General features: G+C 46.2%; 1 protein-coding gene across 6 annotated transcripts in view; it reads right to left on the bottom strand.

The window, feature by feature from the left end:
* LOC137521642 (tubby protein-like) overlaps nucleotides 1–23,586 on the bottom strand; it is a 72,131-nt gene that overhangs the window by 7,617 nt on the left and 40,928 nt on the right. For 5 of the 6 annotated variants that reach the window (XM_068241157.1, XM_068241158.1, XM_068241155.1 and 2 more), the window contains exons 11-13: nucleotides 19,311–19,487; nucleotides 12,496–12,608; nucleotides 11,147–11,261 (exon numbers count right to left, since the gene is read on the bottom strand). In XM_068241157.1, the coding sequence (XP_068097258.1) occupies nucleotides 11,147–11,261; nucleotides 12,496–12,608; nucleotides 19,311–19,487 (405 nt within the window). The remainder of the gene's footprint in view (nucleotides 1–11,146; nucleotides 11,262–12,495; nucleotides 12,609–19,310; nucleotides 19,488–23,586) is intronic. The other variant, XM_068241161.1, reaches the window with a different exon arrangement.

Genomic DNA, 23,586 nt, shown 5'->3' with positions numbered 1-23,586 from the left:
GACATTGTGATTAACTATACAAAGTATTTGGACTCTGACATTAATACTTTCATGAATGGCAGCATTTTTTTAATTATCCCACTGAGTAGAAATTCAAAGCTATGAGAGTGACAGCAGTTGGAAAATTTAAACTGTCGCTTTCAACTGCCATAAGGCAGTTTAGCTGCTGATGACATCAGGTGGAGGATCTGGTACAGAGGGTAAATGTCCCTGCCTGCTAATCACAAGGTTAGCGGTTCAAGTACCACCCAGGACATGGGCAGGTGGCAAAAAAAAAAAAAAAAAAAAAAACTCTCTGAGCCAAGGACACCAGTGTTTTTAGGTCACTGTCGTTTTTTGACACAGCATAGCACAGACTATTTTACACTACAAGGTGAATGGCCCTTTACTGAGCCCCAGCAGGTCCTCACACTTTAACCACTTCACAACTGAGGGGTTTTACCCCTGTAGCACCAGAGCAATTTTCACCTTTCATCGCTCCTTCCATTCATTCGTCTATAACTTTGTCATTATTTATCGCAATGAAATGAACTATATCTTGTTTTTTTCGCCACCAATTAGGCTTTCTTTAGGTGGGACATTATGCCAAGAATTATTTTACTCTAAATGTGTTTTAATGGGAAAATAGTAAAAATGTGGGGGAAAAAAATCACTATTTTTCAGTTTTCGGCCATTATAGTTTTTAAATAATGCATGCTACTGTAATTAAAATCCATGAAATGTACTTGCCCATTTGTCCCCTTTATTACACCGTTTAAATTATGTCCCTATCACAATGTTTGGCGCCAATATTTTATTTGGACTAAAAGGTGCATTTTTTTCAGTTTTGAGGCCATCCCTAATTACAAGCCCATCATTTATAAAGTAACAGTGTTATACCCTCTTGACATAAATATTTAAAGAGTGCAGCCCCTAAGGTAACTATTTGTGTGTTTTTTTTATTCAAATTTTTTTTTATTACCCCCCCCCCCCCAAAAAAAAAATGTGGAGTGTGGGAGGTAATGAGTTAATTTATAATGTAAAACTATATACAGTGATGTGAAAAACTATTTGCCCCCTTCCTGATTTCTTATTCTTTTGCATGTTTGTCGCACTTAAATGTTTCTGCTCATCAAAAACCGTTAACTATTAGTCAAAGATAACATAATTGAACACAAAATGCAGTTTTAAATGATGGTTTTTCTTATTTAGTGAGAAAAAAAACTCCAAACCTACATGGCCCTGTGTGAAAAAGAAATTGCCCCCTGAACCTAATAACTGGTTGGGCCACCCTTAGCAGCAATAACTGCAATCAAGCGTTTGCGATAACTTGCAACAAGTCTTTTACAGCGCTCTGGAGGAATTTTGGCCCACTCATCTTTGCAGAATTGTTGTAATTCAGTTTTATTTGAGGGTTTTCTAGCATTAACTGCCTTTTTAAGGTCATGCCACAACAGCTCGATAGGATTCAGGTCAGGACTTTGACTAGGCCACTCCAAAGTCTTCATTTTGTTTTTCTTCAGCCATTCAGAGGTGGATTTGCTGGTGTGTTTTGGGTCATTGTCCTGCTGCAGCACCCAAGATTGCTTCAGCTTGAGTTGACAAACAGATGGCCGGACAGTCTCCTTCAGGATTTTTTGGTAGACAGTAAATTCATGGTTCCATCTATCACAGCAAGCCTTCCAGGTCCTGAAGCAGCAAAACAACCCCAGACCATCACACTACCACCACCATATTTTTCTGTTGGTATGATGTTCTTTTGCTGAAATGCTGTGTTACTTCTACGCCACATGTAACGGGACTAGCACCTTCCAAAAAGTTCAACTTTTGTCTCATCGGTAGATGTTGTCCTGGGGTCTTTTGTGGCCTTTCGGATAAGTTTTCTCTGCGCTCTTGGGGTAATTTTGGTCGGCCGGCCACTCCTGGGAAGGTTCATCACTGTTGCATGTTTTTGCCATTCGTGGATAATGGCTCTCACTGTGGTTCGCTGGAGTCCCAAAGCTTTAGGAATGGCTTTATAACCTTTACCAGACTGATAGATCTCAATTACTTTTGTTCTCATTTGTTCCTGAATTTCTTTGGATCTTGGCATGATGTCTAGCTTTTGAGGTGCTTTTGGTCTACTTCTCTGTGTCAGATAAGCCCCTATTTAAGTGATTTCTTGATTGAAACAGGTGTGGCAGTAATCAGGCCTGGGGGTGACTACAGAAAGTGAACTCAGGTGTGATAGACCACAGTTAAGTTATTTTTAAACAAGGGGGGCAATCACTTTTTCACACAGGGCCATGTAGATTTGGAGTTTTTTTTCTCACTAAATAATAAAAACCATCATTTAAAACTGCATTTTGTGTTCAATTATGTTATCTTTGACTAATAGTTAACGGTTTTTGATGAGCAGAAACATTTAAGTGTGACAAACATGCAAAAGAATAAGAAATCAGGAAGGGGGCAAATAGTTTTTCACATCACTGTAGTTATATATGAAAAATGCTTTTGGGTGTAGTTTTACTATTTGGCCACGAGATGGCCACAGTAATTTTTTGTGAATGGTCCTGTGAGCGTCCTGTGAGCGTCGGAAGGACGTCAATGAGGCTGGGAAACTTTTTTTTTTCTCACAATGATTGCGATGCTTTTCATAGAAGCAGCTGATCATTACGGGGGGATTAAGATCAACAAACAGGAAAGTTTTTTCCCGTTCGTTGATCTGCAGGTGTGCGGGTGGCAGTGTGCGGGAGTGTGTGCACGAGCGAGTGGGAGCGCGGACAGTGGCGGTAGCTGCGGGGGGAGGGGGGGCGGATATCTCTGTCCCTGGTTGTGAAAGGATGGAAAAAGGAGCAGAGATATCTGCAAATGTGGGGGTTAAAGTGGTTAGATTGAAATTTGCATATGGGGTTCTCCCACAGTACCCCATATGAGTGCCCTTTTGCCTCTGCTAGTGGAAATTAACCACTTGAGGACCACAGGTTTACTTCCCCTAGTGACCAGGCGATTTTATACAATTCAGCACTCTGCAGCTTTAACAGTTTATTACTCGGCCATACAACTTAGCAGCCAAATTAATATTGCCTCCTTCTCTTCCCACCAACAGAGCTTGCAGTTGGTGGTATCTGATTGCTGCTGCGATATACATTTAAAAAAAAAAATTCTCCCGTCTGCCATATATGCACCCCCCCCCCCCGAGATCCAACCACAATATAATTTGAGTAAGATAACGTAGATCCATGAGTAAGATAATGTAGATCCAATCACTACACGCTCCATTCGTGGCTGGCTGGCTGATCACGGATACCCGCTCTGTTTAAGAGCAGGGAACACGTGCGCATGCGCGCGTGCATTCCCTGCAAATCTCCGCCCTCCAGGACTTGACACCAATCGGCGTTCGGCGGGCCTGGGAGAGCCACTCTGTGGCGTAAGGCTACATACACACTTGAGATAAGTCTTTGGAAAAGGCAAGATCACAGACCAATTTTACCCCCTTCCATGTAGTATGAGAGCATACTCTACACAGTCTACTCTATTGAGCTGAACTCGCCATCAGATAAAAATCTTTGAAAGATGCTGCACAGAAAGATGCTGTACACATTCAAAAGATCAGTATCTGCAAAAGATCTGTTCCTGCAAAAGATCCGTTCCTGCAAAATGCATTCATAGTCTATCTGCAGATCCTCATACACACCTTGTTTAACAGACATTCATCTGCAGATCATCTGCAGATCAAATCCACCAGCAGGGCCGTGCAGAGGGTCCTTAAGTGGGGGGTGCTCAAATTTAAAAAAGCGGCCTGGCAACGTCTTCCCCTGCATGCCCCCCTCCTCGTTTCTGGCTATGGGGGTATTGGTTGTCATGTGGGTCAATGGAAAGGTGGATATACCGCTGCACTTGTAGTGGGAACCGAGCTGGACCTGGGCAACCAGCCCACAGGTCAAAGTGGAAAGAAGAAAGTTTGGTCCGCTTCAAGGTCACTCCAACAGTTTATTTGGGACTTATCCCAGAACAGCCACAGAATCACTCAGCTAACATGTTTCGGACCTGCAGCGGTCCTTAATCATAGCATGATTAAGGACCGCTGCAGGTCCAAAACATGTTAGCTGAGTGATTCTGTGGCTGTTCTGGGATAAGTCCCAAATAAACTGTTGGAGTGACCTTGAAGCGGACCAAACTTTCTTCTTGTCATGTGGGTGCTGAATGCAGATACTGGGTGCGATGTGGGTTCTTAGTGTGAGCACAGAGTGTCATGTGGGTTCTGGCTACAGTTGGGTATCGAGTGTGATGCGGGTGTTGATTGCAAGTACTTAGTGCCATGTAAGATCTGGGTGCATGTACTGGAAGTCATGTGGGTGCTGGGTACAGGTACTGAATGTGACATGGGTGCGAATATTTGGCACCATGCCTGTACTGGGTACTGGCTATGGGTGGGCTTTGGTTATCACATGGGTTTTGAATGCAGGTACTTTAGGTGCGGGTACGGGTTAAGTGGGTGCTTGGTGCAGATAGTGGGGGCCATGTGAAAGCTGTGTGCAGGTGTGAGTACTGGGTGCAATTTTAGGCCAGGGTGCAGATACTTGGCGTCATGTGAGTGTGAGTACTGGGTGCCAGCTATGAGGGGAAGGGGTGGGTGCTTGGAAAAGTAGAGGTCAGTGTGGGTGCTGCAGGAAGGGGCAGGGCCATGCAGAGGATCCTCACAGGGGTGGTGCTCAAATTTGAAATTGATAAATCATGCTAAATTGTGTATGTAATATCCCCTCTCTAAAAAGCAGAAGGCAGTTTTAACACACACACACACACACACACACACACACACACACCTTTATAGCAGTATCAGGCAGACTTTGTGTCTCCTTTCAACCAACTCTTTTGGCGCCACCACCCTCAAATCACCAGTGGTAGGTGCCCACTGTTAGTAGGTTAGAGTGGGCACAGTGGAGCCCACAGTGGAGGCAGAGACTCACCTTTCATTACTGGGACCTCTGTCCCTCTTAATCAGCACCCAAGCCTCTTTTCAGGCAAAGAAGAAGGGGTTACCAATACGCAGTGGTTGCTAAGCATTAGTGGATGCAAAACTGCAGTAAGTGCCAAGGTGCAGCGGGTGCCCAGATACAGTGGGTGGTAAGATGCAAAGGTTCACTTTGTGCTAAGTTGCAGTGGGTGTCGAGATGCCAAAGTACAGTCTGTGTCAAGCTGCTGTGGGCACCAAGGTCCAGTTTGTATTGGGTGTTTATTTGCAGTGGGTGCTATGCAGTATTGGGTGCTGAATGAGTGCCAGATGGTGATAAACAATAGTGGGTGCCATGTGAGTGTTAATTGGTACAGGGAGACATGTGAGTGTTGGACATGTTAGTAGGGAGTGCCATGTGTGGTCTGGATGTGTGCCATGGGAGAGTACTGAGTCTCATATGGGTTCGGACCAAGGATGGGTACTGGGTGCTATTTGGGTGCTGGCCATAGATGGGTACTGGGTGCATATAATGGCTTTGGAACTTGGTGACGTGTGAGTACTGTGCCATGTGGGTGTTGATTATGGGGGTATGTGGGTCTTAGGTGCCAATACTGAGTGCCAAGTGGGTACTGGGAGTGAGTACATGGTGACATATGGGTGATGGATGCTGGATAGTGGGGTGTTTGTTGTCATGTGGGTGCTAAAGGCAGATGCCGGGTGCCATGTGGGTACTGGGTGCTGACACAGGGTGTCATGTGGATTCTGGCTGTATGGGTGTGTATCAACTATCATGTAGGTGTTGATTGCAGGTACTCAGTCCCTTGTGAGTTCTGGGTGCAAGTACTGGATGTCATATGTGAGTGCTTGGTGTTTGTACTGGGCACTAAGTGGAGGCTTAGTGCAACTGGAACTACTGCAGATGAAGCATGTGGGTGTTGGGTGCAGGTACTGGGTATCATAGGTGCGAATACTTGGTGCCATGCCTGCACTGGGTGCTAGCTATGGGTGGGCATTGTGTGTTATGTGGGTTCTGAGTGCAGGTACTTTGGGTGCTAGTACTAGTTATGTGAGTGCAGATAGTGGGTGCCATGTGAAGGTGGTGTGCAGGTGTGAGTAGTGAGTGCCATGTTGGGGCTGGGTGCAAGTACTGTGTCATGTGGGTGTGAGTACTGGGTGCCAGCTGTAGGGTGAAGGGGTGCAGGTACTGGGTGTCATGTGGCTGTTTGATGCAAGTACAAAGTGTCATATTGAGGCCAGATGTGAGTATTTGGTGCAGGGTGCAAGTACTGGGTGCTTGCTATAGTGGGGGTTACTGGTTGAGTGTAGAGTTGGGCCGAACCTCCGATTTTCGGTTCGCGAACCCTGTTCGCGAACCTCCGCGAAAGGTTCGGTTCGCGAAAAAGTTCGCGAACCGCAATAGACTTCAATGGGGAGGCGAACTTTCAAAGTTTTAAAAAATTCTATACACTGCAAAAATGATAGAAAACATGTTTCAAAAGCTCTAATGCCTGGAGTGAAATACACTTCACTGCTCGAGGACCTATCCTCCCTCCCTACTCCAAGTAAGGTCCTTTATACCATTTGCCTACCTACACTAATTAGTTATGGAACAGCTGCTACACACTCTGCTAGGGAGTTTTTACTCTCCCTCCTCCCACCCTCTTCCCCTCCTTCCACCCTCCTCCCTCCTCCCACTTCCCTCCTCCCCTCCTCCCTCCTCCCACCTCCCACCTCCCACCTCCCACCTCCCTCCTCCCACCTCCCACCTCCCTCCTCCCACCTCCCACCTCCCTCCTCCCACCTCCCTCCTCCCACCTCCCTCCTCCCACCTCCCTCCTCCCTCCTCCCACCTCCCACCTCCCTCCTCCCACCTCCCTCCTCCCTCCTCCCTCCTCCCTCCTCCCTCCTCCCTCCTCCCTCCTCCCTCCTCCCACCTCCCTCCTCCCTCCTCCCACCTCCCACCTCCCACCTCCCACCTCCCACCTCCACCCACTTCCCTCCTCCCACTTCCCTCCTCCCACCTCCACCTCCACCTCCACCTCCCACCAACCCTTCAACCCTTCAACCTATTACCTCCTCCCTCCGGGAGGAGGGTGTCTTCTGGCAGGGAATTATACTTTTTTAAAAGCCAGTATATATCATACCATAGCTGGGAATCGAACCCAGATCGCACTGCATGGTGGACACGTCAGTGCATCACCCTAAGCACTGTACCACTACAGTAGTAAGTGAAAAAAGCCGAAAATGTACCATTAATGCTCAATGCAATAGAACCATTAGGTTGCTTAAAGGAGAACTGTAGTGAGAGGTATATGGAGGCTGCCATATTGATTTCCTTTTAAGCTATACCAGTTGCCTGGCAGCCCTGCTGATCTATTTGGCTGCAGTAATAATAATAATTATAATCCAAACATTTGTATAGCGCTTTTCTCCTGTCAGACTCAAAGCGCTCAAGAGCTGCAGCCACAGGGACGCACTCAAGAGGCCACCCTGCAGTGTTAGGGAGTCTTGCTTTGAACTCCTTACTGAATAGGTACTTGACCTAGCCAGGATTCGAACCCTGGTCTCCCATGTCAAAGGCAGAACCCTTAACCAGTACACTATCCAGCCACTGTTGTGTGAATCCCACCAGAAACAAGCATGCAGCTAATCTTGTCAGATCTTACAAAATGTCAAACACCAGATCTGCTGCATGCTTGTTCAGGGTCTAGGGCTAAAAGTATTGGAGGCAGAGGATCTGCAGGATAGCCAGGTAACTGGTATTGCTTAAAAGGAAATCAATATGGTAGCCTCCATATACCTTTCACTACAGTTCTCCTTTAAAGGGAACCTTAACTGAGAGTGATATGGCTGTTTCCTGTAAACAATACCAGTTGCCTGGCAGTCCAGCTGATCTTTGTGACTGCAATAGTGGCTGAATCACACCCTGAAACAAGCATGCAGCTAATCCAGTCTGACTTCAGTCAGAGCACCTGATCTGCATGCTTGTTCAGGGGCTGTGGCTAAAAGTATTAGAGACACAGGATCAGCAGGCGATTCAGGCAACTGGTATTATTTTAAAAGGAAAAATCCATATCCTTCTCCGTTTAGGTTCCCTTTAAGGATTTGTAGCATAAAAGCCAACTCACATTGGCTGGGATTCGAACCTGGGTCTCTCTGTATGGTGGACAAGCACACTATCCACTATACCAACTGAAGCTGGCCTGAAAATGCTGGCCTGAAAATGCTGGCTGAAAATGCTGGCCTGAAAATGCTGGCCTGAAAATGCTGGCCTGAAATTGCTGGCCTGAAAACAAGCTGCATGCTTGTTTCAGGGTGTGATGCAGCTTGTTTTCAGGCCAGCAATTTCAGGCCAGCTTCAGTTGGTATAGTGGATAGTGTGCTTGTCCACCATACAGTGAGACCCAGGTTCGAATCCCAGCCAATGTGAGTTGGCTTTTATGCTACAAATCCTTAAAGGGAACCTAAACGGAGAAGGATATGGATTTTTCCTTTTAAAATAATACCAGTTGCCTGAATCGCCTGCTGATCCTGTGTCTCTAATACTTTTAGCAACAGCCCCTGAACAAGCATGCAGATCAGGTGCTCTGACTGAAGTCAGACTGGATTAGCTGCATGCTTGTTTCAGGGTGTGATTCAGCCACTATTGCAGTCACAAAGATCAGCTGGACTGCCAGGCAACTGGTATTGTTTACAGGAAACAGCCATATCACTCTCAGTTAAGGTTCCCTTTAAAGGAGAACTGTAGTGAAAGGTATATGGAGGCTACCATATTGATTTCCTTTTAAGCAATACCAGTTACCTGGCTATCCTGCAGATCCTCTGCCTCCAATACTTTTAGCCCTAGACCCTGAACAAGCATGCAGCAGATCTGGTGTTTGACATTTTTGTAAGATCTGACAAGATTAGCTGCATGCTTGTTTCTGGTGGGATTCACACGACAGTGGCTGGATAGTGTACTGGTTAAGGGTTCTGCCTTTGACATGGGAGACCAGGGTTCGAATCCTGGCTAGGTCAAGTACCTATTCAGTAAGGAGTTCAAAGCAAGACTCCCTAACACTGCAGGGTGGCCTCTTGAGTGCGTCCCTGTGGCTGCAGCTCTTGAGCGCTTTGAGTCTGACAGGAGAAAAGCGCTATACAAATGTTTGGATTATAATTATTATTATTACTGCAGCCAAATAGATCAGCAGGGCTGCCAGGCAACTGGTATAGCTTAAAAGGAAATCAATATGGCAGCCTCCATATACCTCTCACTACAGTTCTCCTTTAAGCAACCTAATGGTTCTATTGCATTGAGCATTAATGGTACATTTTCGGCTTTTTTCACTTACTACTGTAGTGGTACAGTGCTTAGGGTGATGCACTGACGTGTCCACCACGCAGTGTGATCTGGGTTCGATTCCCAGCTATGGTATGATATATACTGGCTTTTAAAAAGTATAATTCCCTGCCAGAAGGAGGAGGGAATAGGTGAAGGGTTGAAGGGTTGAAGGGTTGAAGCGAGGTGGGAGGAGGGAGGTGGGAGGAGGGAGGAGGGAGGTGGGAGGTGGGAGGCCAATTAAAATCTCACTAGCAGAGAGTGTAGCAGCTGTCCCATAACTAATTAGTGTAGGCAGACAACTGAGTCAAATGGTATAAAGGACCTAGCTTGAAGGGAGGGTGGGTGGGTCCTCAAGCAGTGTGTTTGACCATAACATGTCTGCTGACAGTGAAATGGAGGGTAAAAATTTTGTTTTTTGATGCGAACTGGGCGAAGCGAACTTCCGCAAACGTTCGCCTGCGGGAGGCGAACGCGAACCACCGAAGTTCGCCAGGAACCGTTCGCCGGCGAACCGTTCGGCCCAACTCTAGTTGAGTGTAATGTGGGTGCTGAACATTGGTGGAATTGTTGTGGGTGCAGGGGGTGGGAGATCACTGTGGGTACTGCTATGAATGGCATAGTTGCTGCTAGGGGAGGTAGAGGTTAGTGTGGTTGCTGGGGAGGTAGAGCTCAGTGTGGGTACTGGGGGAAGGGTAGGTCACTGTGGGTGCTGGGGGGAGTAACTGTGGGTGCTGAGGGAAGGTAGAGGTCAGTATGAGTGCTGGAGGAAAGGGAGGTCACTGTGGGTCCTTTGGGGAGGTCACTGTGGGTCTTGGGGGAGGTAGAGGGGGAGGTCACTATGGGTGCTGCTGTGAATGGCATAGTTGCTTGCTGCTAAGGGAGGTAGAGGTCAGTGTGGGTGCTGGGGGAAGGGTAATTCACTGCTGGTGCTGTGGAAGGAAGAGATCAATATGGGTGCTGGAGGAAGGGGAGGTGACTGTGGGTGCCTGGATAGTCAGTGTAGTTAATGGAGGAGGGAGTGGATGCTGGGTGTTGGGAGAGGCCCCTGTGGGCGCTTGCAATGGGAGAGATCACTGTAGGTGCTGCTTTTGGATGGGAGGTCCCTGTGGGTGCTGCAGGGGAAAGGTGGGTAGCCACTGGGGGAGGGAAAGATCACTGTGGGTGCTGGAGGAGGGATAGGTCAGTGTGGTGTGCTGGGGTAGGCAGGATCACTGCTAGAGCTGGGGAGGGAGAGGTCACTGTGGGTGCTGGGGGAGGGAGAGGTTACTGTGGGTGCTAGGTGGAGGGAGAGGTCACTGTGGGTGCTAGATGAGGGAAAGGTCACTGTGGGTGCTGAGTAAGGGAGAGGTCACTGTGGGTGCTAGGTGGAGGGAGAGGTCACTGTGGGGGCTAGGTGATGGGAGATATCACTGTGGGTACTGGGGAGGGAGATGTCAGTATGGGTCCTAGGTGGAGGGAGAAGTCACTGTGGGTGCTAGGTGGATGGAGAGGTCACTGTGGGTGCTAGGAGAGGGAGTGGTCACTGTGGGTACTAGGTGGAGGGAGAGGTCACTATGGGTGCTGGGGGAGGTAGAAGTCAGTATGGGTCCTAGGTGGAGGGAGAGGTCAGTATGCCACACTAGGATTCCTGTCTGGGCCTCTTCACTTCAAAGTGTCCCAGGCGGGGGGCGGAGCTTCCCGCGGGTGGGCGGGGCTTATCGCGATCAGGGGCAGAGCTTATTTTGCCCCGCGAGAGGGGCCTTTTTTGAAGTTTTTTTAAAAGAGGGGGTGCCTGGGCACCCAGAGCACCCCCCTCTGCACGTGCCTGGCAATCAGTGTGTGACGGCTGGGGTGGAGGGATGGGGGGGCGCACTTTGGTGTCTCAGCCTTGGGTGCTGAAGGACCTTGTCCCGGCTCTGCCTACAACTTACATAGCAGACTGATGCCAGTTCTTGTCTGAGTGATTCCCTCTCCTGAACAAAAGGCTTGGCTTCAGGATTCACTCCATTGTCAAAAACTGTGAATCTGGTGCCCAGCATATTTGACCTGGAATAGACAAAAATTCAAACAAATCAGTTATTCGATGTGATTTGTTAACACATTTAATAATGACACCAGTGACACAGTTGTACACAAGGCATCTTATCATCAAATCAGTGCAGCCAATGTAGTAAAGTGGAACTCTTCTGATTAGCTTCCTCAAATTCGTAGAGATACTTGAAAAGGCCCAGATGGTGTAGAATGTTAGCACAATGCAATTTACAGTAAATGAGGTAGAGGAGAGGTACTCACAAAGGTGGGTTAAGAAGTCGCTTTCTGTAGAGGAAACTGCTCGGAGTAACACCTCTGCACCAGAGGTGGACTAGAATACTTGATTAGTTAACTAACAGAGGCACCAGAGTAGAGTAAAACCTGTTAAAAACAGTTTAGAATGGGAGGTAGGACTTACGCTATTGCTGGCTGAGATTTGCTGACAGTTACTCCTATTGATTGCTGGATGAAGAGGGTTAATGCCCATAAAACTACAAGTTAGGGCACAGGAGAAGAGGATCTATCAAGACAAGCTTACAGAGAATAAATGGTAGAAATAGGCCTGAGGTTAGTTCCTAATAAAAGACTGGTACAGAATAGAAACAGGCATTTTCAACCAGGGTTCCTTGAATATTCTGCAGGGTTCCTTGGCATTTCCCCCACTGTGGGTGTGGAGTATGATAGAGCACACTATAATAGGGGTACTATAAAAAGAAGCACTCAATTGGGGGTCAGAATAATAATAATAAAAAGCACTAGAATAAGTAGACAGTATAATGAGGTACACTAGAAGACCTTGCCAACTGCAAAATAAATGCAGGGACTACTTGTGTTACAATACTTTTTTTGCAGGGGTTCCTTCCTTGAGAGCCAAACATTATTTGCAGGGTTCCTTCAGGATAAAAAGGCTGGAACAGAATATTGCAGGGTAAATTTAGGGTTTTTAGAGCCTCAAACCCACAGGAGCAGAACTAATTGGCCAGATGAATCATTCCGTGTTTACTTATTAGACTGTGTGTCCTAATTTGAATAATCTTCTCAGAGGGGTTGTCTTGGAAGAGAAGAAACTTACCTGATTCTATTCAGGGGGTGTGTATACACCTGTGATTGATGTTGCCCGTCAGGGATCAGGACCCGATCCCCTTGGGTGACATCACTGGGCCGGGTGCACCTTTTTAAACCGAACTGTAAGCCAAAGACTAGAGCTGCAGAATTTATCAAGCCTTGTAGCCCCTCGTTGTGCCGTTACCTGACTTTACCAATAAAGCTTTCTCCGCCACGTGACAGGTCTGTGGGATCCATCGAGATCAGGTAATTGGAGGTCTTACTTTTCTTTCTTTTTCTACCAGCCATAAGGAATAACTGTTAAAGATAAAATAAAGATATACTGTATGATTGGAGTGTAATGCAAAAAGAATAAAAATGATGGCATGATGACGTTCTATAGAAATCCCACCTGAAATGCATCTCCCCACATTCTTCTAAGGATACGTCCTGTAGTTGCCCAACACATGCTTGAGAGAAAGAGATGATATAGCTTAGTATCATTTCTTTCTCAACAAGTTAACCCAGGGGGGTATTTTTCCTCATTTAGGTATCCCAAGCAAAACACCCTGATGCTCCTCCTTGTATGGCGCTTTCTGTAATTCTGGGCTTATTTAACTGTCTGGATTGTGTATGGTGGTTTAATACCCACATCTGTCCATCTCCCAGTGCTTTTCACTGGAATTGGAATAAAGTAGAGCTTGGAAGCCAATATAGCGCAGGACACTATTGCAGCTGGAACACAGAAAAAGATACATGTGGCTCGGGGCGTGCAGGCGCAGTTGCCGTCAACTTGTAAGTCGAAGGTAACTAAAGTGGCTGGTGGCGGGAGAATGTAGGATCGTTGAGGACCGATGCGGGACAGGAAGCCTGCACGGGGCTGGCAGAAGCCTCAGGTAAGTGAAACACTTTGTTTTAGCACAATCTTTAGTTCCGCTTTAAGCTTTAAACCGAAATACAGTAATGCTATTGCTATATCAGTGTACACATACACAGCCATATCAAATATGTACAAGTGCAAAGAGTGGGTTTTATTCAATTCACTTTTTCTCCTAAGTTTTCTTATTTTTATCAATAAATTACCTTTTAAGCTACAAGAAAGCAATAAAATACTCAGAATAAATTTGAGGGTACTTTTTCACTCGCTTTTGGTACTTTTTCAATTGCCGAGCGCTGAGAAGTTATTTTAACCTTTTGGGGACCGCGTGTAGTAAATCCTACACCACACTTGTGGCTGCCTAAGCCTGATGCGGCGTAGGTTTTACACCACCTGCCATTTCCGCTCCCGACGCGATCGTGCGACCCAAGAGGGGAGATTAAGCTGTTATATGACAGCTGACATCTCCCCTCAGTGATCAGGAGACATGGTGATTGGCTCCTGATCATGTGATCACTACGATCGCCGGCCAATCATAGAGATCACTATTGGCAGCGGCAGTCTGAGGGGAAGAAGAGGACGGGGACTCACCTTCCTGACGTTCCCCCGGCGATCGTCGCTCCCCTCCACTCTGGCCAGCATCCCCGCTTGCTCTGTGCTAAATGTCAGGTCCCAGCGAGGATGCTGGCCAGAGCGGAGGGGTCTAGAGCTGCTCATCGCTGGAGCCTGGGAGGTGAGTAAAGGCTGCTGGCAATATGGAAGACGCCTGGCTACACTGGGGACACCATGCCTAGCTAGTTATACTGGAGATCCACCTGCCTGACACCCCCCCCCTCCCCCCTCCAAATGCTCCCCTGCATGTAAAATGGCCTAGTCCTTAAGGGAGTTTAGGCAGCCGTTCCCCGAAATGTTAAACAGAAGATGAAAAATTATCTCCAAGGAGAAAATTTTAAGAAAAAGTGAATTGAATATGGGTCAGTATGATTTCCTCATTTTCTAATCTGTTAAATGGCAGTTGCATTTTTCATAAGACTAGCCTTATCAAGCAAGAACAAGCATTTCAGGACCTAGATAAAAACCACCCAGTGTAACTTCCCCTATATCTAATGCAAATGTCTCACATGTCAAATCAATGAGGCAATGGGGAAAACACAAACATTACCAAGTTGCATTATTATTTCAAGAAAATAAAAATGACTGTAATTCCCAGGGACATTATGGGCCTACTTCACAGTGAGCCGGAATAGAAAAGAAACTTAAGAAATAGTGGCCCTTATTCAATTTACTTTGGCCTATATGCAATTAACATTTTCTCCTGAGTTTTCTCCAAGGAGATAATTTTTATCTTCTCTTTAAATTCGCTTTTCAGCACTTTGCAATTGAAAAAATTGTTTAATAGTTGTTGGAAAACTATCAAAATTGTATTTTCTTGCTTTCTGTGGGTTTAAATGGCATTTCATTTACAAGGTATGAAAATATCAAAACTCAGGAGAAAAAGTTAATTGCATATGGACCTTTTTCTCCTAGTTGATATTTTCCCAGCTTGTAAATAAAGTACAACAAGCAAGACAATACTCAGAATAATTTTGACAGTACTTTTTAATCTACTGTTTGGTACTTTTTCCAATTGCAAAATGCTGAAAAGTTATTTTAAACAGAAGGTAACAAATGACCTCCTAGGAGAAAACATAGTAGTAAAAAGTGAACTGAATAAAGGCCAGAGGCCCATATGCAATTCACTTTTTCTTCTGAGTTTTCTCCAAGGTGATATTTTTAAACTTGTCAATAAAATGCCCTTTAAGCCACTAGAAAGCAAGACAATACTCTAAATAATTTTGGTAGTACTTGTTCATGTACTTTTATGTACCTTTTTTAGTTGAAAGTGCTGGAAAGTTATTTTAAATCAAATATGAAAAATTATCTCCTAGGAGAAAACCCAGGTGAAAAAGTGAATTGCATATGGCCCCTTGTCAATTAACCACTTTGTCCTCCTTGACGTATAAAAACGTCAAAGAGGACATGCGCGCCCAGGCGGCCGATCGCACGCATGCATGCGCCCTCCCGGCCGCGGATTCGGTAGCCCAGGAATCAATGTATTGGGCTATGGTGCCCGATCACTGATTCCTCTCCCCCGCTGAAAAAGCGACAGCTTCTCTCGGAAGCTACGCTTTTTCTGAGACTATGTCCCTCTAAGCGTACATTGTACGCTTAGAGTGACGTCATGTAAACAAACTCGAGGTTGCCATCTTGTGGCCAAAGAGTAAAACTACATCTAAAAGTTAAAAAAAAATTACAGTACACAAATTTTTCCCTAAATAAAACACTATTTACTTCCCCCCCTCCCAAAAATACCCACATAAAATGTTTAATAAAAAAAAAAAAAAACATTACAATTTAAAAAAAAACACACATAAATATTTACCTAAGGGTCTAAACTATTTAAATATCTATGTAAAGATGAAATATTCCTATATCTTTTTTTTTTTATAAGCTTGTAAATAGTGATGGATGCAAAACGGGAAAAATGCTCTTTTATTTCCAAATAAAATATTGTCGCCATACATTGTGATAGGGACATAATTTAAACGGTGAAATAACCGTAACAATTGGGCAATTACAATACGTGGGTTTTAATTATGGAGGGATGTATTATTTTAAAACTATAATGGGCGAAAACTGAGAAATAATGAATTGTTTCCATTTTTTTCTTATTCTTACTGTCAAAATGCATTTACAGTAAGGTAGCTCTTAGCAAAATGTACCCCCCCAAAGAAATCCTAATTGGTGGCGGAAAAAAACAAGATATAGATCAGTTCATTGTGATAAGTAGTGATAAAGTTATAGGCGAATGAATGGGAGGTGAACATTGCTCGGATGCATAAAGTGAAAACGACTGAGAGCTTAAGTGGTTAAATACCTGTTACGCCACAACAAGCAAGAAAATACACAAATTATTTTGATAGTACCTTATCATCTACTTTTTGGTACTTTTTGTGCTGAAGATTTATTTAAAAATGAAGATGAAAAAATATCTCCAGGGGCGCCGCCAGCGTACAGGCGAGGCATACCCCTCACTGTTACCCCCTAACAGTGAGGGGCATGCCTTGCTCTGCTGCTGGCAGATGCTCCCCCCTCCCCGCAGCGCCGCTTTACTAAAGTCCGATCAACACCCAGCCCCTGGCTGCATCCAGCACCCTATCCCTACCTGCACCCAGCACCCTGTGCCAGCCTGCTTCCTGCCCCTGCCTACACCCGGCTCCCAATCTCTTCCTGCACCCAGGCACCCTGTGCCAACCTGCATCCTGCCCCTGCTTGCACCCAGCCCCTACCCAGCACCCTGTGTAAGCCGGTACTCAGCACCCTATCCCTACCTGCACCCAGCACCCTATCCCTACTTGCACCCAGCCCCCTGTGCCTGTCTGCACCCAGCCCCCTGTGCCTGTCTGCACCCAGCCCCCTGTGCCGCCCCCTTTGCCTGCCTGCACCCAGCCCCCTGCACCTGCCTACACCCAGCACCCTGCCCCTGCCTGCACCCAGCACCCTGCCTTTACCCATTACCCTCCCCCTGCCTGCACCCATCACCCTACCCCTGCCTGCACCCATCACCCTGCGCCAGCCAGATCTCTGCCCACAGACAGTGCCTTGCCTGCACCCTTCCCACAGACAGCACCCTGCCCACAGAAAGCACCTATGGAGGGGCACCACATGTACCTGGCTACCTATACTGCAGCACCTATAGCTTGCTACCTAGAGGACACCACATTACCTGGCTACCTATACTCTAGCACCTATAGCTCCCTACCTATACTGAGGGCACCACCTGCACGCTATCTCGTATGTTAACCGGGGATTACCTGCATTTTGCTAGTATTTGGCTCCACCCACAGCACATCTTGGCCATGCCCACTTTTTCACTGCGGCACACTTTCTTTGGTGTTGGTGCCACACTTATTTTTTGGCCACGGTGAAGGGTCAACAGGCACTGAATACTATGAGCAGACTGTGTATGTAAACCCTCATACTACATGGAGGTGGTAAAATTCAATGATTGGCCAATCATAACTGAAAGTGTGTACCAGGCTGTACACAGGTACATACATCCAATTTTGATTGGGCAATGAGGGGTCAATTTTACCAGTTCCATGTAGTATGAGGGGTTTACCTACACAATCTGTTCATAGAATTACAAGCCTGTTGCCCCTCATACTGCATTGAAGTGGTATAATTGGCCAGTGATAAACCATTCAAAATTTTTAGTGTGTGTATGATTACTTACATCATTCTTAAAGCCCGATACACACTTTCAGGGCTGGAACCCACTAGAGCAATTTTTTTAGCGTTTAGGGAGCGATTCAAAACGCTAACGATTTCCCTAAACGCTCAGCTAATTTTAATGGATGGGACAAATTCCACTGGAGCGATTGGAATTAGCAAAATCGCTATTGCATGACATGCAGCATTTTGGTGGCGTTAGCATTTCTGCAATGTAAAGTATATAAATGCTGGCGTAATTCCTCATGAGTCGCTACACATAGCGATTTGAGTGCGATTTTAAATTAATGCAAACTGTAAATAAAATTATGATACATTGAAAAGACCAACCAGAATTTAAATCGCAAATCGCTACACAATCGCTGGCAAAAAGCCTACACTTTTTAAAAATCGCTACCAAAATCACCAGAAAACGCATTAAAAACGCTAGCGATTGCAATAGCGATTTGCGATTTGGATTGGGTTCCAGGCCTCAGTTATGATTGTCCAAACACTGACCAATTTTACCACCTCCATGTAGTATGAGGGTTTACCTACACAATCTGCTCATAGTATTCAATATCTGATGTCCGTTTCTAGGGGCCGTGCAGCCATGCGGCCGCCCTGAGCGCTATTGGAAGGGAGGCGCTGTAATGGAGGGGGGAGCCGCAGCCGCGGGGAGGGCAGCCGACTTCTCCCTCCCTTCCTCTCCCCGGGCCGCCCTCTGTGCTCCCCCCTCAGATGCAGAGTGAGTGCGCAGGGAAGCGCTTTAAATAGCTACTCACATCCCTGGTTCCAATCTCACTAGCCGCTGGTCTCCTCTCTGCATAGCCGGGTATACACACGCTGCTTCCTGTTTAGCAGGAAGCAGCATGTGTATATGCGTCTATGCAGAGCAGGAGACCGGCGGCAAATGAGTGATCGGCGATTGGAACAAGGGAGGTGAGTTACTATTTACAGTGCTTCCCTGCTGCAATCACTCTGCATCTGAGGGGGTAGCACGGAGGGCGGCCCGGGGAGAGGAAGGGAGGGAGAGATCGGGCTGCCAACCCCTGCGGCTGCGGCTCCCCCCTCCATTATGGGGGGGACCTACATACCTACCTACCTACCTAAATACCTAACTAACCTATACTGGGGGCAGCTACCTAATCTAACCTATACTGGTGGCAACTATACTGGCTACCTATATTGGAGGCACCTACCTAACTAACCTATACTGGGGGTACCTACCTATCTAACCTATGCTGGGGGCAACTATTCTGGCTACCTATATTAGAGGCACCCACCTAGCTAACCTGTACTGGGGGCACCTACCTATCTAACTCATACCGGGGGTGCCTGCCTATCTAACCTATACTGGGGCAACTATACTGGCTACCTATACTGGAGGCACCTACCTGGCTAACCTATACTGGGGGCAACTATACTGGGGCATATATGCCTGGCTACCTATAATGGGAGGACCTATAGCTGGCTACCTATACTGGAGTACCTATTCCTGGCTACCTATACTGGGGGGACCTATAGCTGGCTACCTATACTGGGGTACCTATTCCTGGCTACCTATACTGGGGGGACCTTTGCTAAGTGCAACTAGACCTGGCTAACCAATACTGCGGGCACCTATACCTGGCTACGCGGAGGGCACAATTTTTACACCCTTGCCCTGGGTGCCTTTTAGCCTAGAAACTGCCCTGCTTCACAGAGGTGGTAAATTTGGTCAGTGATAGGCCAATCATAATTGAAAGTGTGTACCAGGTTTAAGTTTTCATGTGTGCATCTAAAACTATTGTAAGTTCCTGTTTGAAGAGGAACACATGCTGTGAGTATAGTTTTGTGAACATTTAGAAGCTGTCATACTTATTACAGTATTGAGACCGTTCTTTAATTACCCTTTTGCCATCATCTCTCTCCAAGTGGAGGTAATATGTGGGGTAGATGCCTTTATCAACTCCTTTCTTGTCTCTGGTTATGCGGCACTGAAGAGTCATGTTGTACGGCGCTGGTCGGAACGCAAAGCTTTCCAAATCTTCCATCTCTAAAGGCATTGCTATCTGACTGTCTTCTTCCTATTTATTAATAAAAGTATCAACATTATATTCCAAAGAGACACTAACATAATACCAAGGAAAAACGCATTTTACGTTTGGAGCTATAAAAAAATCACTGATCATTATTATTCTTCTGAAACAAGGCAACACTGGAGATGTGTACCCGTTCCACACAGATGTGCACTTGTAGTGACTGAACTCTTGTAGTGTAAGGCCCTAGATCACTAGAGTTATCCAGGGTTGGAAACTACCAGGGATTACAAGGAAACCTTAATGATCCACCAAACCTGATTATTAGGTGGCAATACTAGCAGGCAGTGGAACGCAGCGTGACCAAGCGTCCAGCAGGGCACGAAACGTCTGTCGTTTGGCCCACCGTTATCCCTCATCTCCCACCTCCTTCACCGTCAGCCTGCAGCACAACTAATGAGGTACACTAATGGTTGTTTTCCTCTGTGACCACCATGTTATGTATACACTTGCAATAAACGTAGGTTATAATAAATATCTAGGTTTGGACAGAGGGTGCACATGCTTTTGTTTCTTTCTGCTGCAATACTAGCAGGCATTTGTAAGAATTGCTAAAAGGATGGTACTTTCACATGCAATCAGCAGCGTAATTAATGGGGGAGCCAGGGAGCCCAACTTCTTATGCTTCCTAGGGCTCCTACAACTAGAGCAACAGATGGTGTTGTGAGTGTTGGGAGTCATGGTGACCACTGACCACACTATTATGGACGGTCACAGTGGCCACACTAGTAATATGACCCCTTTCAGATGGGTTTTCAGGCCATGGGGTTTGCCACAGGTGTGGGGGAAAGGGAGTGTGAACACAGGAGGGGTCATCAAAGTTTTGCTAGGGGGGTTATGAATTGTATTTGCTGCAATATGACATTTAAATATAGGATAGAAAACAGTGGAGTGGAGTAGAACTCACCAAAAGTGGGGACTGGTGTGCCCAAGGCCAAAAGACCCTCGTACTCCAGGGTCCACAAACCAGAAAAAAGATGGAGGATGGCACCACCAAAAAGTATTTATGCTATTTTATTGCATTAGCAAGATGTCAAATATCTTTGCTTGGCTAATGGTGACAGATTGCTGTTTCCGGGCGGGAGCCAGAAACAGCAGTCTGTCTCCATTAGCCAAGTAAGCTATTTTACATATTGCTAATGCAATAAAAGAGCATAAATATGTTTTGGTGGTGCCAGCCTCTATCTTTTTCTTATTTAAATATAGGATGTCCTGGATTTATTTGTAAGAAGCTGTCACAATGTGTTTTCACTAGATACTGCAAGTTTACTACCTTACTGGCAAACATCACTCCTGTGATGCGCAGTATGCAAATAAGTTGGTCGTTCAGTTGTTTGGAAAGTACAAGTCGCTTGGCTGTGCAGTTGGTCAAGTTGTCGGGTTGGTCATGCACTTTTGTTGGACATGTGACGAGCATTAACATTGGATTTAATAAACAAAATCATCTAATGCACTATCTTACCTTACTTTTTTCAAGAACAACAAGATAATTCATGAAATAAACAGGCTTGGTTAGGGTTACTTTTGGCTAGGGCTAGCGGTTTTGGACAAAGGAAATACTAACATTAGGGGAAGGAATGTACAGTGTTCCCCAACCCTGTCCTCAAGGCCCACCAACAGTGCATGTTTTGCAGAAATCCACAGAGGAAGTTAATCAGCTCTGCTGAGACACTAATTATCTCTCCTGTGCCTGTTTGTGGTTTTCTGCAAAACATGTATTGTTGGTGGGCCTTGAGGACAGGGTTGGAGAATACTGTAAGGTATCTATACACTTATAGATTTGCAGCAATCTGACAGGAATCTATTTGGAGTGTGCCACACACAAGGAACATATTTCCTGCTTCAAGGGTTTTTATTGAAAGGAAAAATCACATTACAGATAGTTATAACAGTAAATAACAACAAGTACCCCACTTAGGGGAAAAGCATGTTAGCATACATAAATGGTTAAGATAAAATGAAATACTTTAATGTATAGCTTTTAATCAGTGGCGGCTCCAGAAAATTTTTTTAGGGGGTGCTATGCAGGTGCTGGACCAATTTCCGGGGGAGCTGACGACCTGCGGCGCGCAAAGCGCGCCGCGGCAAAAAATGGGTGTGGCTACAACCTGCGGCGCGCGAAGCGCGGCGCGGCGAAAAAATGGGCGTGGTCATGACCGGATGAGGGCGGGGCTAACTGTAATTTAAAGTGAACCCAGGGTGAGAGTGATATGGTGGCTGCCATATTTATTTCCTTTTAAACAATACTAGTTGCCTGGCAGCCCTGCTGATCTATTTGGCTGTAGTAGTGAACTGAATTACACCAGAAACAAGCCATGCAGCTAATCTTGTCAGTTCTGACAATATTGTCAGAAACCCCTGACCTGCTGCATGCTTGTTCAGGGTCTATGGTTGAAAGAATAAGAGGCAGAGGACCAGCACGGCAGCCAGGCAACTGGTATTGCTTAAAGGGAGATAAATATGGCAGCCTCAATATTATTCTCACCTCGGGTTCCCTTTAAAAGTGCAACGCAAAGACAGAGGGCCCAAGTTTTGGTGACCCTTTTCCCAGAAAATTCACATAATTGTGCAGGTTTTCTCAAGAAAATACACGTAATGTGAGCATATTTTAACAAAAAACGTCCAATGACCCCAATATGCACAATCGTTATCAGATATGGCTCCAATATGCACAATCGGTAGCAGATATGGCCCCAATATGCACAATCGGTAGCAGATATGGCCCCAATATGCACAATCGGTAGCAGATATGGCCCCAATATGCACAATCGGTAGCAGATATGGCCCCAATATGCACAATCGGTAGCAGATATGGCCCCAATATGCACAATCGGTAGCAGATATGGCCCCAATATGCACAATCGGTAGCAGATATGGCCCCAATATGCACAATCGGTAGCAGATATGGCCCCAATATGCACAATCGGTAGCAGATATGGCCCCAATATGCACAATCGGTAGCAGATATGGCCCCAATATGCACAATCGGTAGCAGATATGACCCCAATATGCACAATCGGTAGCAGATATGACCCCAATATGCACAATCGGTAGCAGATATGGCCCCAATATGCACAATCGGTAGCAGATATGACCCCAATATGCACAATCGGTAGCAGATATGACCCCAATATGCACAATCGGTAGCAGATATGACCCCAATATGCACAATCGGTAGCAGATATGACCCCAATATGCACAATCGGTAGCAGATATGACCCCAATATGCACAATCGGTAGCAGATATGACCCCAATATGCACAATCGGTAGCAGATATGACCCCAATATGCACAATCGGTAGCAGATATGACCCCAATATGCACAATCGGTAGCAGATATGACCCCAATATGCACAATCGGTAGCAGATATGACCCCAATATGCACAATCGGTAGCAGATATGACTCCAATATGCACAATCCGTAGCAGATATGACCCCAATATGCACAATCGGTAGCAGAAATGACCCCAATATGCACAATCGGTAGCAGAAATGACCCCAATATGCACAATCGGTAGCAGAAATGACCCCAATATGCACAATCGGTAGCAGAAATGACCCCAATATGCACAATCGGTAGCAGAAATGGCCCCAATATGCACAATCGGTAGCAGAAATGGCCCCAATATGCACAATCCGTAGCAGATATGACCCCAATATGCACAATCCGTAGCAGATATGACCCCAATATGCACAATCCGTAGCAGATATGACCCCAATATGCACAATCCGCATCACCTGAAAAAGAAAAGAAAAACCCATTTACTCACCTACAGCCAGAAGACCTTCTTTCCCGACCTCCTGTCCCGAGTCCCGACCTCCTTGTGGCGCGCAGCGCCCGCGCGCCCACGATCCTCTTCCTTCCCGACGAGACTTCCTGCCTGCATGCAGAGAGCAGGGCTACGGGAAAATGGCCGCCCGAAGTCTGCAGAACAGGGCTCCGGGCGGCCATCTTACCGTAGCCCTGCCTGCTGCTCCGTGCTGCCGCTGTGAACTGACTTGGCGTCTTTTAGACGCCTGAAGTCAGTTCACTCCAGGGGGTGCTTTGGGGGTGCTTGGACAATTCTAGGGGGTGCTCGAGCACCC

The sequence above is a fragment of the Hyperolius riggenbachi genome, chromosome 6, assembly GCF_040937935.1.
Source record: "Hyperolius riggenbachi isolate aHypRig1 chromosome 6, aHypRig1.pri, whole genome shotgun sequence".
In the NCBI taxonomy this organism is placed as follows: domain Eukaryota; kingdom Metazoa; phylum Chordata; class Amphibia; order Anura; family Hyperoliidae; genus Hyperolius; species Hyperolius riggenbachi.
The sequence above is the reverse complement of the archived record's forward strand: the minus strand, read 5'-3'. Positions and strand labels throughout refer to the sequence as shown.